Genomic DNA, 15,698 nt, shown 5'->3' with positions numbered 1-15,698 from the left:
AATGCTCCGAGTGAGGCTGAAACTCGGTGGGGATAAGATTCGGCATGGATATTGCGATGTGCTCGTGCTCACTGCGATTTCCCGAATGTGCTCACAGCGATTTCCCGAATACGGGCGTGGGATCTTCCGTCTCCGACTTTCCGGGCTTGGAACTTTGGGGAATCTCGCCCACTCTGCAACCTCCTTCCGCAATTAGTAAACACATCAGTTTCCCATTCCTCACAGCAACTTCATGCACAATACCAATTGCGGAGTGATCTGGCACGCTGGCTTCGGAACCCGTGGTCCGTTTGCTGCTGGCCTCTGAGCCCGACCGCCACCCGTTCCTGGCCACGCGGGCAGGCTTGTGAAAAGGGTGACGCTAGGGCTATACCGAAATTCATGTCGAAGCTTAAGCTCTCGCGCCAGGCCTGGTTCGGGCGAGGTGAAACGAGTCCAGAGCCCATGATTTGCAGGCATGCGGCTTAGTTCAAGTTGTAGAAGGGACAGACTGTCCACTCCGCGGCCTGGTGGTCGACAAGAGTAGGCTTGTGTTCTGATCTGCTTCGCTTCTCGTCCTCTTGCGTGCACATCACCTCGACAATCATACTCTTCACGGCAGCCGTCGAACGGATTTGGCCACTCAATGCCATTCGCACTCTTTTAAAAGCTATCTTACTGTCATGCCGGCAATGTCACTCTTTAAGAACTCCGTGCGCATCGTTGCGCTTGTCTCTATTTTACTTTCATCGACCGCTGCGCAGAGTTGCTATTACCCGGATGGATCTGAATCAAATCATGTTGCGTGCAGCAGTTCTGGATCGGAAGCATCATGTTGCGATGCATCGCAAATATGTTTGGACAATGGGTTGTGCTTTGGAGCTGGGATTATGAGCAGAGGAAGCTGTACGGACAAGGACTGGAACAGCAAAGAGTGTAGTCAACACTGTGGAGAGGGTGTGTATTGGGAAAGATAATTCATCGGAGAGCCTCACGCTGACACAAAATAGTCTCCCGCAACTCCAGTATACCTGTTATCGCGTGCACAAACGGTGGCCAGGAAAGCAAGTTCATGTGTGGGATGAACTCAACAAATTGCAGGAGGACTTCAACTCTATTTACATTATCCACGGGCGCCATCAYACTTCGACCGAGCGAGCTGGAAGCGCYCGTCAAACCTGCAGTTAGCAGTGCGCTGGCGCAGACGACGACACAGGCTGCCGTTATAACCAAAGTCACTGTCACCGCAGCGGCCACCGCAAACCCAAACGCGATTTACTCACCTGGCGACATGGCAGGCCTCGGAGTTGGACTTGGCATACCGTTACTCATTGCCAGCTGTCTGGCTTTGATGCTATGGCGTAGAGACAGAGCACGAACACCGAAGCTCATGTATCCCCTACCAGACGATCTCATCGACCCATACACTTCCATAGACGGACGTCCACTTCACCCTACCATGGGTGCTTCACTTCGACCGCCAGCCTCGAGAGATGGCAGCATAATGACCTCCAACTCATCGAACACCGCAACGCCCGGACCAATGCACACATTTGCGGAGAGATATCAGGTTATGAAAGGCGCACATGGGCTTCAGATTCAAAGGGTAGAATTGGATGCCTCGCCAATTGGAGACTTTGATGCCGACGAGCACGAGCTTCACGATCTGAAGGTCCCTCTTCCGAAAGAGTTTTGAGTAATGCAAGCTTGCTGGAGAAAGACTCCGTTCTACCTTTTTGATTCACGAGAAAGCATACATGTAGCGAATCTCTATGCCATAACGACTACTTCCCGCATTCCATCAGATCAGCCTCCGCGTTGATTTCAAGCATTGTCTTACACAGGCCAGCACGCCAGGATGTTGTCGTCTGATGGTTTTCGAAGATGCTTCGTTTCAGCGCAACAACTGCAGACAAAGGCTTCAGAGATGAAAAGCCTGCTCGTCATGGTGTCCGTTCTATTCCCATACCGACACAGAGTCAGCAACCACAATGCGGAGAACTTTTGGGTCTGAGTTCAATCGAGATCGAGTTTGGCTTGGGAGTGTCTGGGTTGAACCTGGCAGCCATGAGCTCCTCTAGATTTGGAGTGGTGCACGAATCGTGGGAGCTTGGATTCATCGTGTAGGAGGTATGTTAAGACGTGGCAAGACAGAATCCACGAGGGAAGATTTCTGGTTCTTTAGACGGTTTCGAAAAGCCGTTGAGATGCACGCCATGTGACATTACCAAACACTGAACACAAGGTTCGTGCACTTGCAAAAGGAGGTAGTATTACTGTTGGGTTCACTAACGGCGATGTGTCCCGAGCGGCAGTCAAGGTAGCTCATATAAGAATATTGCAACTGCCGTTGAACTTTTCGATGCTTCCAGGTTGCCTTGTCTACTTTAGTTTTCCAAACCAGCGGCTTGATCCCGATCCCTTTGCTTTTGACAACTTCATCTACTACTAGGACCGCCATCTCCGGAGCGGATATTACGAAACGACATCCTTTACATCGCTGCTACGCATTCTGAACAAAACAGCATCCATCAGTCAAAATGGCAAGATTCGCTACTCTCATCCAGATCCTCCTCGCGTGCCTCACAGCCTTCGCAACCGCCGCTCACAACAATTCAACTTGCCCGTTCCCAATGACAGCCCTGAATGCCGGAGGATGCATTGGCTGCACAAGGACGAAGTTCCTGGAGACTAGCACCAAGAGTATTGATTGCCAGGGTTGCGAAACCCTTACCACCACTACAAAGCAGTGGAAGTTTGCTCCACAATGTCGATATGTAAGCGATTTCATGACGAGAAACTTKATTGAATCTTTGTTCATCTCTGATCTTTTGCAGGTCTGCGTCGGTGGAGTTATGACCACTACAGCGCCTCCTGGGGTCGCGACGACAGTCACCTCATGCTCGACAACGCCGACGGCGACGCCCTACGATAACTAGAGAACTGAACCCATTTCCAGCCAACTTTCCGAAGCCATTCAAGGTTGCGATCAACAGTCTTGCCAACAATAGGGAAAGCCAAACTCAACRTCTCGATCCTGATCACCCTACATTTGCTCCGCATCAAACAAGTTCACCCAAACCGAAAACCCGTTCGCCAAATGCTTGCTGCTCAAGCACAACCACAAACATTCGCTGAGCTTGCATAACTCTCTGCACCAAGGCAACCACACTTCTCGCCCTAGTTCACATCATTACCCAAACGAAAAGACGAATGTGCACCCAAGAACTCATCTGGTGCAGTTGCTCTCACGGCGAACTCCTCCCCATCAAGCCCTGCCCACAGGCGCAACGAACGGGTGTATGCTGGACGGTCGTGCATGGAGATCACAAGGTGGTGGTCGACAGCGTTTGTGCCTATTGTGTTTTGGGACTGAATGGGATACGAGAGTTGGGAAAGCCTTTGGGGGATTTGGGAGGATAAGCTAGATTGGAGGAGACGTTGGAGGAGGTAGGAAAGGATTGGGGAATGAATGATGTGTTGAGTACGGAGATTGAAGGGTTTGATCTTGGGAGGGAATTGTGGTCTTACGAATGAGTGCAGATGGGCGGAATTGATGAGATGGGCGGCCTTTTATGCAGATTGACCGCCACGATTGCGACTTGAAGTGCTCCGCAAGTCTCTTTCCCGGCAGACATGCCATTTCTTCAGCTGGTGAAGGAACAAAAAGGGTTTTTGCTTCCGAAGGATTGCCACATGCCTGTTCGTTCCAAGCTTTCTCAAGACCGAGCCAAGCTTCTTCGTGTCTCAGCTTCGCATCTCAATCAGGCTCATCTCGAACGATTGTGCACCGCCTCGTGGCGACCATGGCCTGTATAGCTGAAATGCGTTTGGTAGAGTCGTCACTGGTATGCATCTGCGCCACACCCAGACGCTGTGCTTACCTCGTTCGGGTGCAGCGAGAAGCCGGCCGATCAACCCGTCGCACGAACCGGGATTATCACGCCAAGTGGAATGCCATGCCTTGAATGTCGCGGCAAGGCAAAGCTTGCTACCACAGCCAATTCTCACCTTGTTGCCGCAATTCTCCTCTTTGCCGACCACAACAGCGCGCAGATCCCTCCAAAACTAGTCGGTGACGCTGGCGACGTGGTCTGGATGCCCTGCACAAATCCGGTTTGTGCCAATGAGAAGCGCTGTGCGCCCCATGACGAGCCGGCTTCATCATGTTTGTTGGGCACGAGGTCACAATGGCCTGTCCATGTCATGGAGGAGGGAGTATCGAACATATTCCATCCACTCCAGTCTTACCACAATTGAAACATCACACTTTACTTGTAGGTGGTGCAGAGTGAATGACGAGGTGTGTGGCGCAAACAGGACACAGCCACAATACGATCGCCTGAACATCGCGCGTATCGTCAAACGACCTTTTAATTTAAAGGAGCCGCCGCATGAAAACAACACCGACATCACTCGGAATTGGCTCTTCTCGCCACGACACTAACACTTTGATACTCATCAACCCGATCGCTCGACGAGAAACAGGAAACTGACGCCTTCAACCCCCCATTGACGCGCTGAGGTCCCCACCTTCACCGACGAAGCTTCCCACAAGGGTGCTCCAACCCCAACTTCACCAAACGAGGCTGTGCAGCGGCCGTACAACTGCCACTTTGCGACCGACATGCGTGAGTTCCATCCTCACCCCGAGTGCTCGACAACATCAACAATATAAATTGTCGACAACATGGTACTGACTGGCGGCTTCCAAATAGATCACATCAAGCGACAAGCGCGTGCTCAGGCGTGGTACCATAATGACGATCCGGACAACAGGACGTACAATCCCTTTGGACGAGCTGGCAGAACCACCCGTCGTTATGACGAGGAAAACACACTCTACCACGCCAACACCGAGAGCGACGCTGTATTACCGGGCGAGAATGACCGAATCAACAAAGCTGGAGAGGATGGCAACTACGGAAGGCCCCAAAAGGCGGGCACATTCCCACAAGATTCACCACACGACCGAGATCTCAGCAACATGAGCTCGGGCTCGCGCGAGAAGCCAAGTGGAGAAACGGAAGGAGCACAATTGCCAGAATACTCACAACCAGAGTATATGCAGCCACAGCAAGAACTCTCCAACCCAAACTCCACTGATGACGGGGCAAGACATCGCAAGGGCGGCAAGTTCATGGGCATGTTCCACAAGAAGGACAAGGAGGAAATCGACTCTTCGGACAGCGAAACACAGCGATCAAAGAAGAAGAAGTACCCGCCCATTCCTGTCATGCAGCAATTCAAGGCCGTCATGGGAAGCTGGATCAATGTTCTGCTCATCTTCGTGCCCGTTGGCATTGCTCTTAACTATGCTGGCGTGAACAAGATTGTTGTCTTCGTAAGTGATGGGTCGCGGAGCAGGATTGCAAATGTGGCGCCGACATATCTGCCATACTAGCTTCGTCTTTCTGCGTTTTCCACTCATCAACCGCTAATACGCTCGCCAGGTGATCAACTTCTTAGCCATCATCCCATTAGCGGCCATCCTGTCATTCGCAACAGAAGAGCTCGCGCTCTACATCGGCGAAGTCCTGGGAGGGTTGCTCAACGCCAGCTTCGGAAACGCAGTCGAGCTCATCGTCAGTATCATTGCGCTCGTGCAGGGCAAAGTGGTGATTGTCCAGACATCCCTTGTCGGAAGCATGTTGTCCAACTTGCTGTTGGTACTGGGCATGTGCTTTTTCCTGGGAGGAATAAACCGATCGGAGCAGCACTTCAACCTCACAGTCGCACAGACCGCCGCATCTCTGCTCGCTCTGGCGATTGGAAGTCTCATTATCCCAACGGCGTTTGCTCAATTTGCGAGCACGGGTGACAAGGGCGTCACGCCAGCTTCTCGCGGAACCTCTGTACTTTTGCTCATTGTTTACGGGTGCTACCTGTACTTTCAGCTGCGCACACATTCGACCATGTACAATGAACCCAGCAAGAAGACTCCAAAGCGATCGACAGGAAAGAAGGACGCCGGCGAGGCAAGCAAAGTCAGTCTTCATCTTGAAATGCGTATCCCTCTATTGAACATTAGTTAACCATCTCGCGCATCAGGGTATTGCCATGATTGGAGCAGCATCGGGAGCCGCCATGGCTGGCGGTCGTATCAACCAGGAGAACATTGTGCACGAAGAGCCAGAGGAAGAAGAGACGCCTTCGGTGTCCGTCTTAGGTGCTCTTGTGACCCTTGCCATCGCCACGGTTTTGATCGCCCTCTGCGCCGAGTACATGGTCAGCTCCATCGACGCGGTTACCAAAGGAGGTGCTCTCTCGGAAGAGTTCGTCGGCTTGATTCTCCTGCCTATCGTCGGAAACGCCGCTGAACACGCCACCGCCGTGACAGTAGCCATCAAGGATAAGATGGATCTGTCTATCGGCGTAGCTGTTGGATCTTCTCTACAAATTGCGCTCTTAGTACTGCCAATTATGGTCATGCTGCAATGGTGGGGAGTCGGACCCAACACGCTGGACTTGAACTTTGATGGTTTCCTTGGTGAGTCCTCTTCATCACTTCAACCTTTCTGGCAGACGCTAACAAATCGTTCACAGTCGTCGTGCTTGTTCTCRGCATCTGGCTCGTCAACTACCTCATCAATGACGGCAAGAGCCACTGGCTCSAAGGCGTCATGTTGATGCTACTCTATGCCATCATTGCCATTGCCGCCTTCTACTACCCGGCTCCACCGGACCCGACTGAGACAAGCTGATGGACCCTCTATTTTTCTTCTTTTATTTGTGTTCTCTACACATTTTTGACCCCATGGCAGGATTTTATTGATTGGGAATTTTGAGCGAGGCGTTTAGGTGCGGAAGTGAAGACAGTGGCAGCTAGACCAGGACTGTCCAAAATACCCAGGCTGCGAGTTAAACATGAGATGGGACGTATGTGAAGAAGTGGAGGACATCTATATACCGCAGAACGATTACTGTCTCTGCACGATGGTTGGTCGTCTTCCTTTTTTCACTTCTCACTCWCCTATCACGGACCTAAAGATTGGCCAATCTCCCCGTTAGCAGGCGGTCAGAATATCCTGTCGAAGTCGAAGTGACGAGGGCACGGAGGCCAGGCGAGGAAAATATGCAAGAATTTGTATCAAACAACTGTCCTAACCCGACCTGAGTGTTAGAGGTCGAGGCTTTCATCCGATAGCAGGGCGGTTGGACTTCTTTGCGAGGGAAATGGTGGTTCTGCGTCATGTGAGAAAATGCATCGCATCCACTTCAGCGCAAATGCCGCCCCCTACTTGACGCCGAAATCTAAGATTTTCGATCTCCGTGGATCAACGGCATACCAAGCTCATGGCGTATGCGGCACGCCTATGAAAGTCGGGATCCTGATAGAGACGAGATCTCCAAGCGACTTCACTTCGCCAACACCTCACTCAGTCCCTTCATCAATCACAAGCTCGTTGATCCGTGCGTTCATACTCCCATATAACTACCTCTCACTCTCAATCCAAACCCTCTCTCTTACCACAACCACCTACCTCCCCTTCACACAAACCCCCATCATCCATCATTCCCTTCCATCATCTACACACCCCATACACTCCACCATGGCCGACGGCCAAGATCCGGCTCCTCAGGAGCCCGATGGCCACAATTTCACCAACACGGGGCTCAATTTCACAGACGACACCGAAATGGCCAATAGCGGCCACCAAATTGACCAAGCTGAGCAGACTTTCGCTCTGTCAGAATTGGCTCTCCCTGAGAACAACGCTCTTGAGACCACTGATTTGGAGCCCAGCATATCAGAAAACGTGAACATGACGGAAAACGACCAAATGCTCGATCTCGGCGAGAACTTCTTCGGACAAAACCTCGCTGCAACACCTCACCACGCCGACGAAGTCATGCCCAGCATGACAGGCGACTTGGACCTGGACATGCTCAACGCCTTCGGTGAGATCCATGGACTCGGTGAGCTCGGTGAAGTCGATTTCGGCGAGGACGCTCCAAAATTAGAGCCTGCGAGCTCTCAGCACGGCGATTTTGAGTATCCCAACGTGGATCCCATCGTTTCGGATGACATCTCGCCTGTGGAGAGTGCTCAGCATGTTGCTCCGGCGGACCTCGGCGATTTGGTGGATGTCTCGCAGATCGAGAGCGCTCACAGTGCTGCTCTAGCGGATCTCAGCGGTTCAATGGACGTCACGCCGGCCGAGAGCGTTCGTCCCATCAATCTCGGACGCTCCATGCTCGGAAACAAGAAAAAAGCGAAGGATCTGGGAATACCACCCGGTCAAGCCAACCGCGAAAAATTGAAGGCTACGCAGGTCCGCCTCGCCAGACAGTTCGCCAAGAAGCAGGCAGCACAAGCTGTCAGCGTACCCTCCAACACATCCTCCCAGCTCGGTGCAGACGAGAGCGTCTCAGACGTCTTTGCTCCCTCCGATGTTGGAGTCAGTGCAGACGTTCAACCCGAGCAAAGTGAGTTTGAGGCTCTCAAAGCCGCGCATCTGCTCAAGAAACGAGCCAATACGAGCGATATCGAGAGCGATGTTGCATTTCTTATGGCCCAAGCGAAGGRGAATGCTAGGCTGCGAAAATTGGTCACTGACGAGCACTTTGAGCAAGACCCTTCCTCCGACGAAGAAGGCGAGTCTGAAGGGCTCTTTGTAACACCCCTGGCTAGGTCTCCAGCTTCGCACGCTCCAAACAGCGAAGACGGCACGGCGACTGACGGTTTCTTCACCAACAGCGTMAAGACTCGCAAGCGCAAGCGTAAGGCGGATGAACCTGGCGCCATGGCTCCCCCAACCAAAAAGGGAGGGAAGAAGCCCAAAGCGCCCACTGGACGCTCCTTGGGGGCCGGCAAGAACGGTAAAGCTCTCAGCAATGAGGACGTAGAACGTACCTTGAGGGCTATGCAAAGCGGCGTGGATCCGGCACCTAGCAATCAGTCAAAAAAGACCAAATCGGGTAGAAAGCAACCTTCCCACCAGATATCAAACGTCAAATCCATGATGCATGGCCCGGACGTTTTCAGAGATGCGGCAGCAGTCGCCGGACACTCCAATCAGCCCGGTTTCAAGGCAAACACCAATCGAAAAGACCATGCTTTGAGAGATCTGATCGCATCCGTGCCACAGGACGATAAATCTGCAGCTGCGGGCGATAAGAAGTTCCTGGAAGACAGCTTGAAGGATTTCACTGGTCAAGGAAGCTGCAAGCCCTCAAAGGACGGGACTGGATGGCAGCTCAAGGGTATGAAGTGCACCCTGAAGCACTACCAAGTTCTGGGTGTTGCATTCATGAGGAGGCGCGAGAACGAGACGATTCATCCACGCGGTGGTATCCTTGCCGACGAAATGGGCCTCGGGAAGACCATTCAGATGATCGCGAACATCATCAATGGCAAGCCAAAGCAGGGCCAGCCCAGATGCACTCTCATTGTTGCGAGCCCTGCTTTGATCAGCCAGTGGTATGCCGAGATCACCAAATTCGCAATGACTCGCAGTGAGAACAAGAAGCATGGCATTCAGCGTGTCATTCAACATCGTGCAGGCTACAAGCAGCCTGGAACTGAAGCGAATATCAAAGAAGCCATCATGGAWGTCGACATCTGCTTGACCACTTACACCGAGCTCGGTAAGAGTTACCCCAAGGCAGAAGTTCCTGCTGAGATCACCACCGACCGCGGCAAGGCAGATTGGTGGAAGCAGCATTTCGAAGAAAACAAAGGTGTGTTCCACGAAATCAAATTCCTCCGAGTTGTTCTCGACGAAGCGCAACAAATCAAGAACCACACCTCACACACCAGCATGTCATGCCGTGCGCTGAAATCGGAGTACTACTGGGCGATCTCCGGCACTCCCCTTGTGAATGGCATCTCTGAGATGTATMCATACCTCAAGTTCTTGCGTCATCCCCACACTGGCAGTATGAGGACCTTCCAAGCCAACTTCTGCTCTGCGAACGACCCCACAGGCTCTGAGAAGCTCGGTGTGTTCCTCCGGCAGATCATCATTCGCCGCACGCACAAGGATACACTGTTCGGTGCTCGTCTTTTGGATCTCCCCACGCCGAAGCAGAACACCATCTTCCTGGAGTTCAACGCAGTGGAGCGGACCGTGTATGAGATTGTGAAGCAGAGGTTCATCCAACGCATCAATACCATCGTCAAGAAAGACGTAATGCCCTCTCAGGCTCAGTACACGCACATCTGGACAATGCTGCTGCGACTTCGACAGATCTGCTCTCACGTCCTGCTCATTCAAGACACCATACTCGATCTACTGGAGAGAGAGGACTTTGAGAAGCTTGAGGAAATCACTCAAGAGACAGCAGGGCACACACAGGATGAGCTCAAAACTCTTGAGCAGCTCCGCCACGTGCTACATGAACATACAGTAAAGGCGGCAGCAGCTGCTACTGCTACTGCGAATTCTGGAGAGGCAGCGGATGCTAGCGACGCGGGTGTTGACGTGGATGTTGTCCCTAGAGGTTCCACCACCTCTGGTGGATTGATTCTTGACCTGGGCAAGAAGCACGGCAAGACCTATCCTTTTCAGAAGTATCTGCATTCGGCCGCTGAATCGGATGAGATGGGTGCCATCAATGATCGCATGAAATGCTGCGGTTGCCGTGAAGAGCCATTCGATGCACACAGTGAGTTCCAATTCAATTGAGCGGTTTCATGCTTTATACTAACATTCTCCAGTCACTTCTTGCCATCACATCTACTGCAAAGCTTGTATGCTAGATTTGCAGCACGCCGCAGCTCGCGCTGGACGCCCCGCAGCGCGATGYAGCCAGTGTGCGGAGCAGTTCACTGCGGTGAAGATGCTTCCCAAGAAGCCGACCCCCGTCGCGTCACACGGCACCGAGACTGGCCGTAGTGCTTCAGAAGACGATGGCAAGAAGAAGAAGACGAAGAACGAACCACTTGACTGGATTGGACAATCTGGCGGAGTTCTACCAAGTGCGAAGACCGTGGCTTGCAAGGCGCAAATCCTCACCTGGCTCGCCGAATCACCAAACTGCAAGATTATCGTTTACACCCAGTTCTTGCCAATGATTCGCATCATGGCCAAGGTGTGTCAAGGTGAGGGTTGGGGTCACCTGAAGTACTCTGGCAATATGTCGCACACTGCCCGCGAGAAAGCCCTTGCGGAGTTCGCGGAGGATTCAACTAAGCGCGTGATGCTGATGTCGCTGAAGTGCGGCGGTCTCGGGCTCAACATCGTTGCCGCTTCTCGTGTGATCCTTATGGATCCCTGGTGGAACGATGCGGTCGAGCAGCAGGCATTCTGCAGAGTGTTCCGCATCGGACAGACGGACGAGACCCGCCTCACGCGCCTCTGCGTTAAGCAGTCCATCGATGCAGCCATGTTCGCTGTGAAGGAGAGGAAGGTCAGTAGCATCAAAACGCTGCACCTGAGAGAGAGATAGACAAATTTGCTGACATTCGTGATTGCAGACGGCAGAAATCGACAAGGTCATGCAGGAGACCAAGGTAGGTCCTCGTTCGGTCCAGGACCTGGTTAAACTCTTCGGTCCAAACGAGGACGATGACGATGGTAATCCAGGTTTCATTTTCCCGGACGAGGACGAGGACGACGATGAAGACGAGGTCGCGGCGCGGTACTACGAGAGGGAGAAGTCTACCTTCTTCAACCGTGGAGGGCAGGAGCCTGGATTCATGGGTAATGATTTTTGAACTTCTCATCTCTAGCGGCAGGACGGATTCTATCGGTACGGCAGAGCTATCGGTAGCAGAGTCGAGTGCAGTGCTGCACAGCGGGGGCAATGGGTTTCGACTCTCTCGGCTTAAGAAGCAGTTGCAAGGACTGTGACAGCGGCAGAGGGCGATTCAGAAGGATCAACTGGATTGATTTATCACAGAAAAGCAGCATTATGAAATGACACACCTTCTTCACCACTTTCTCAACGTGGCGTATCGAGAGGCTGCTAGACCAAGCATACCGGGCGACTCGTGGGAAAGATCATCAAGACAGCAGTAACACAAGTTTCATCTGCCGCCCATCGTGTCGTCTTCGTGAAGTCGTGAGCGTCCCGCGCGTGCCGCGAGAAACTGTCAGACAGACCAGAACCGACTGGCGTATCTCTGACGCTCTGAGCTTCATCTGCAGGTGACAAATAGATTCCCGACGCATCTTACAGCCGCTGGACCGAGCAAACACATTCATGCAACGGAGAGGCACGCCAGTTCCGACCAAGTGTCTGGATTCAAAGACTGATCGTGCACATCGTGCATGTAGGAGAAGTGCTTGCCGCAGAGGAGATACGACGGAGGTATACGAGCCATAAGCTCATCAATAGATTATGCTGTAATAATAGTCTTGCATCGCCAGCCATCGGAAGTCTTCATAAAGAAGATGCTTGTTCCTGGTCTAGGTGACGTTGCAGATCCACGAGGATCTGAAGCATGGTTTCAGATGAAAATGACTCGGATGGGAGGAGGAGTGGAAACACAACTCAACCGTTGGACGCCTCTCAATTGATGGGACCGTGGTTTCGAGAACAATGAGGAGGTGATGAACAAGAAGATGAGGAGAGGAAGAAGAAGCAACAGGCGATGAAGAAGGTGAGGTGGATGGGCGAGACCGTCCTCACCCGGAAGGCGCGAAGGAAGGCGGGCCGAGTCCGATTGAACCCAGCTTGTGCGTCGTGCATTACCAAGCAGCCAGCCAAATAATGTTTACCGACGGCCTGCTGCGCCCCCCGCAGTCATTCTCCATAGCACCAGCTACTGTACGATCGATTGAACATTGTTGGCCAGGCGGCTGGTAGTGTGTCTTGTGTCTTTGGCCCGGTGTTTTCTGTAATCATWCCATGCAGTCGTTTGGAATCCATCATTAGTTATTATCCTGTACCCGCATACCCCAACCGCTAACGGCATCCTGCGCACGTACGTCGTCAACCGCACCCTTGTCCAGGACGGGAGCTTCCTGCCAGATTTCCAATCTCGACAACGGACGGCATTGCTTCTGACCTCCACTCCTCTCGATCCTTCATTCCTCTCCCCCACACCCACCCGACCTTCCTCCTCCGAGCCCGGCTTGCGTGGACGGAAATGTGAGGCGACGACGACGACATGCCCGGCACCACCACCACCAGCGATAACGGGAAGCGAGTCTTCTCCGGCGCCAGCTTGAACAGCAACGGCAAGGTGAACAACTCGGCCGGCCAAAAGATCAAGAACTTCTTCCGCATCAGCAGCAGCAGCAAGCATGATGGCTCAACGGCGGACACGGCCAGCTCCCACGACGGGCAAAATGACGGCTCTCGCACGCCGCAATCCCAGCACAAGGACAACAACAAGTCGAGCCTGCGAAACAGCCGCTTCATCCCGCACATCGGCCGGAGTAGGAGTACGACGGTAGCTTCCGAGGGCAACCCGCTGGATGATGGCTTGAGTCCCATTGCACATGCCAATCCCTACTTTCAACATCAAGGCCCACCGGCTCTACGACACCACGATGATGGGAGCATGCCCGGCACTCCGCCCGACTCACCCTCCGCCGCGAGGAAGCTCTCCCCGGATGATAAGCAGAATGGCGGCGGTGGAGGCAAGGAGGAGCTCGCGAGGAAGCTGAGAAGAGTTGCCAGTGCACCCAATGCCCAAGGCTTGTTCAAGTCCAAGGGCAGCGGCAGTAGACCACAAACGGCAGAGGATGATGCAACTCCCCTGCCCAAGAYCAATGGCTTTGGTCAACACAGCAACTCCAGCGCGCTGAGCATGGTCGAGACAGTACCCCAGGGCGACAGTCTGCTGCCACCAGGGCTGGAAGGTCCTATTACACCCGGCAAGCTGCGGAACAGCATCGCCTTCAGACGGACGTACAGTAGTAACAGCATCAAGGTCCGAAATGTGGAGGTGGGACCTGGCAGCTTTGACAAGATCAAGTTGATTGGCAAGGGTGACGTAGGCAAAGTATATCTGGTCAGGGAGAAGAAGAGTGCGAGATTATATGCCATGAAAGGTGGGAAGCAATTCTGAAAAGAACGTGAGGTGAAATGCTGACGACTTCACAGTCCTTTCCAAGAAGGAGATGATCAAGCGCAACAAAATCAAGCGTGCTCTCGCTGAGCAGGAAATCCTCGCCACGAGCAATCATCCGTTCATCGTCACCTTGTACCACTCTTTCCAATCAGAGGACCATCTATATCTATGTATGGAGTACTGCAGTGGAGGAGAGTTCTTCAGGGCACTACAGACCAGGCCGAACAAATGTGTGGATGAGGATGCCGCCCGGTTCTATGCGGCTGAAGTCACAGCAGCTTTGGAGTATCTGCATTTGATGGGGTTCATATACAGAGATTTGAAGCCCGAGAGTAAGTACTCCACCATCAGGCAGTGTCCTTCACCCGCTAATGACTCTAGACATTCTACTCCATCAGTCTGGCCACATCATGCTTTCGGACTTTGACTTGTCCAAGCAGTCAGACGCCGGTGGTGTTCCTGGGATGATCCTCGCCGGAGGCCGCAATGCAAGCGGTGGTATCTCTAGCAACCCTTCGCCGAACAACATGCCCACAATTGACACCAAGAGTTGTATCAACAACTTCCGGACAAACTCGTTTGTTGGTACGGAAGAATACATTGCGCCTGAAGTTATCAAAGGCTGTGGTCATACAAGTGCTGTTGATTGGTGGACTTTGGGCATTCTCATCTACGAGATGCTGTTCGGCACGACGCCTTTCAAAGGCAAGAATCGCAACGCAACCTTTGCCAATATTTTGAGGGATGAAGTGCCGTTTCCCGAGGGATCCGGAGCTCCTAACATTTCCAAGTAAGTTACATCCCAACACATGATGGAATCTGCTGACATTTTTTCTAGCCTCTGCAAGTCCCTCATCCGCAAACTCCTCATCAAGGATGAGCTCCGCCGACTTGGATCTCGCGCTGGCGCCTCAGACGTCAAGTCTCACCCGTTCTTTCGTTCAACATCGTGGGCTCTTCTTCGCCACTCGAAGCCACCCATCATCCCCAACACGGGCCGTGGCGTTGATACCATCAACTTTAGAAATGTCAAAGAGAGTCACAGCGTGGATCTTGGCTCGAACAAGGGATTTGGAGTCACGGCCAGCAAGATGAAAGGCGTACCGCTTGATTCAGGATTGGAGACGCCTGGTGGGGAGATTGTGGACCCCTTTGAGGAGTTCAACAGTGTTACACTACATCACGATGGTGATGACGGAGAGCATCACCACGACATGAATGGCAACGGACATCGGTAGCCTTGGCGCTACGCGACGGCGATAAATTGGCGCAGGAGAAACGAGATGAGGATGAGGAAAGACGGCCGCATACGGAGCATCATTATACACCTACCTGAAACGATCTCCCCGTGGTGGACTACTCTAATACCGAGAGAGAGACTGTCATACCGGAGTGATACACTGCAACTCGCTGCTCTTACATTTGTAAATATTGCACTGCGGCGGGCGTTGAGCGGAAGGGTGCTGGAGTTGATTGGGGTCGGGACTGTACTGGTTTGGTCTTGCTGTGAGTGGATCCAAACAAGAAAGAAAGCTTGCCACGATTATTATGACCTTGAAAAGAAATGCTAGACCGGTTGTTGTACTTCTTGTCACTTGCTTGCGAATCATCGCATTTGCTACAGTCTGTTGTCAACCAATTGATGTGAAGAACATTCCATTCGAAGCGGGCACATCAAGACGAGGTCGGCCTCCATCATATAGAGGCTCTTGCAAACACCGTCCATGAAACCTGGTAGCTTGACTGCTGT

The 15,698-nt window shown here is 52.7% G+C and overlaps 4 protein-coding genes; all 4 read left to right on the top strand.

Annotated features, from left to right (window-relative positions):
- Nucleotides 1-671: 671 nt before the first annotated feature.
- On the top strand, nt 672-1,675 carry RCC_06400 (uncharacterized protein; the record flags this gene model as incomplete). XM_023771663.1 has 2 exons in its annotated part: nt 672-936; nt 990-1,675. The coding sequence occupies 2 exons, from the start codon at nt 672-674 to the stop codon at nt 1,673-1,675; spliced, it is 951 nt and encodes a 316-aa protein (XP_023627431.1).
- Nucleotides 1,676-4,606: 2,931 nt separating this feature from the next.
- Nucleotides 4,607-6,683, top strand: RCC_06399 (related to Ca2+-transport (H+/Ca2+ exchange) protein; the record flags this gene model as incomplete). XM_023771662.1 has 5 exons in its annotated part: nt 4,607-4,610; nt 4,698-5,323; nt 5,433-5,966; nt 6,031-6,469; nt 6,526-6,683. The coding sequence occupies 5 exons, from the start codon at nt 4,607-4,609 to the stop codon at nt 6,681-6,683; spliced, it is 1,761 nt and encodes a 586-aa protein (XP_023627430.1).
- An 849-nt stretch (nt 6,684-7,532) lies between these two features.
- Nucleotides 7,533-11,641, top strand: RCC_06398 (uncharacterized protein; the record flags this gene model as incomplete). XM_023771661.1 has 3 exons in its annotated part: nt 7,533-10,590; nt 10,643-11,334; nt 11,402-11,641. The coding sequence occupies 3 exons, from the start codon at nt 7,533-7,535 to the stop codon at nt 11,639-11,641; spliced, it is 3,990 nt and encodes a 1,329-aa protein (XP_023627429.1).
- Nucleotides 11,642-13,039: 1,398 nt separating this feature from the next.
- Nucleotides 13,040-15,186, top strand: RCC_06397 (probable putative serine/threonine protein kinase; the record flags this gene model as incomplete). XM_023771660.1 has 4 exons in its annotated part: nt 13,040-13,928; nt 13,981-14,280; nt 14,330-14,738; nt 14,787-15,186. 4 exons carry the CDS (start codon nt 13,040-13,042, stop codon nt 15,184-15,186), a joined length of 1,998 nt encoding a protein of 665 aa, XP_023627428.1.
- Between the last annotated feature and the right edge of the window lie 512 nt (nt 15,187-15,698).

Source organism: Ramularia collo-cygni, assembly GCF_900074925.1.
Source record: "Ramularia collo-cygni strain URUG2 genome assembly, contig: RCC_scaffold09, whole genome shotgun sequence".
NCBI classification, from domain to species: Eukaryota; Fungi; Ascomycota; class Dothideomycetes; order Mycosphaerellales; family Mycosphaerellaceae; genus Ramularia; species Ramularia collo-cygni.
Note: the sequence above shows the minus strand (reverse complement) of the source record. Positions and strands in the feature narration are given on the sequence as shown.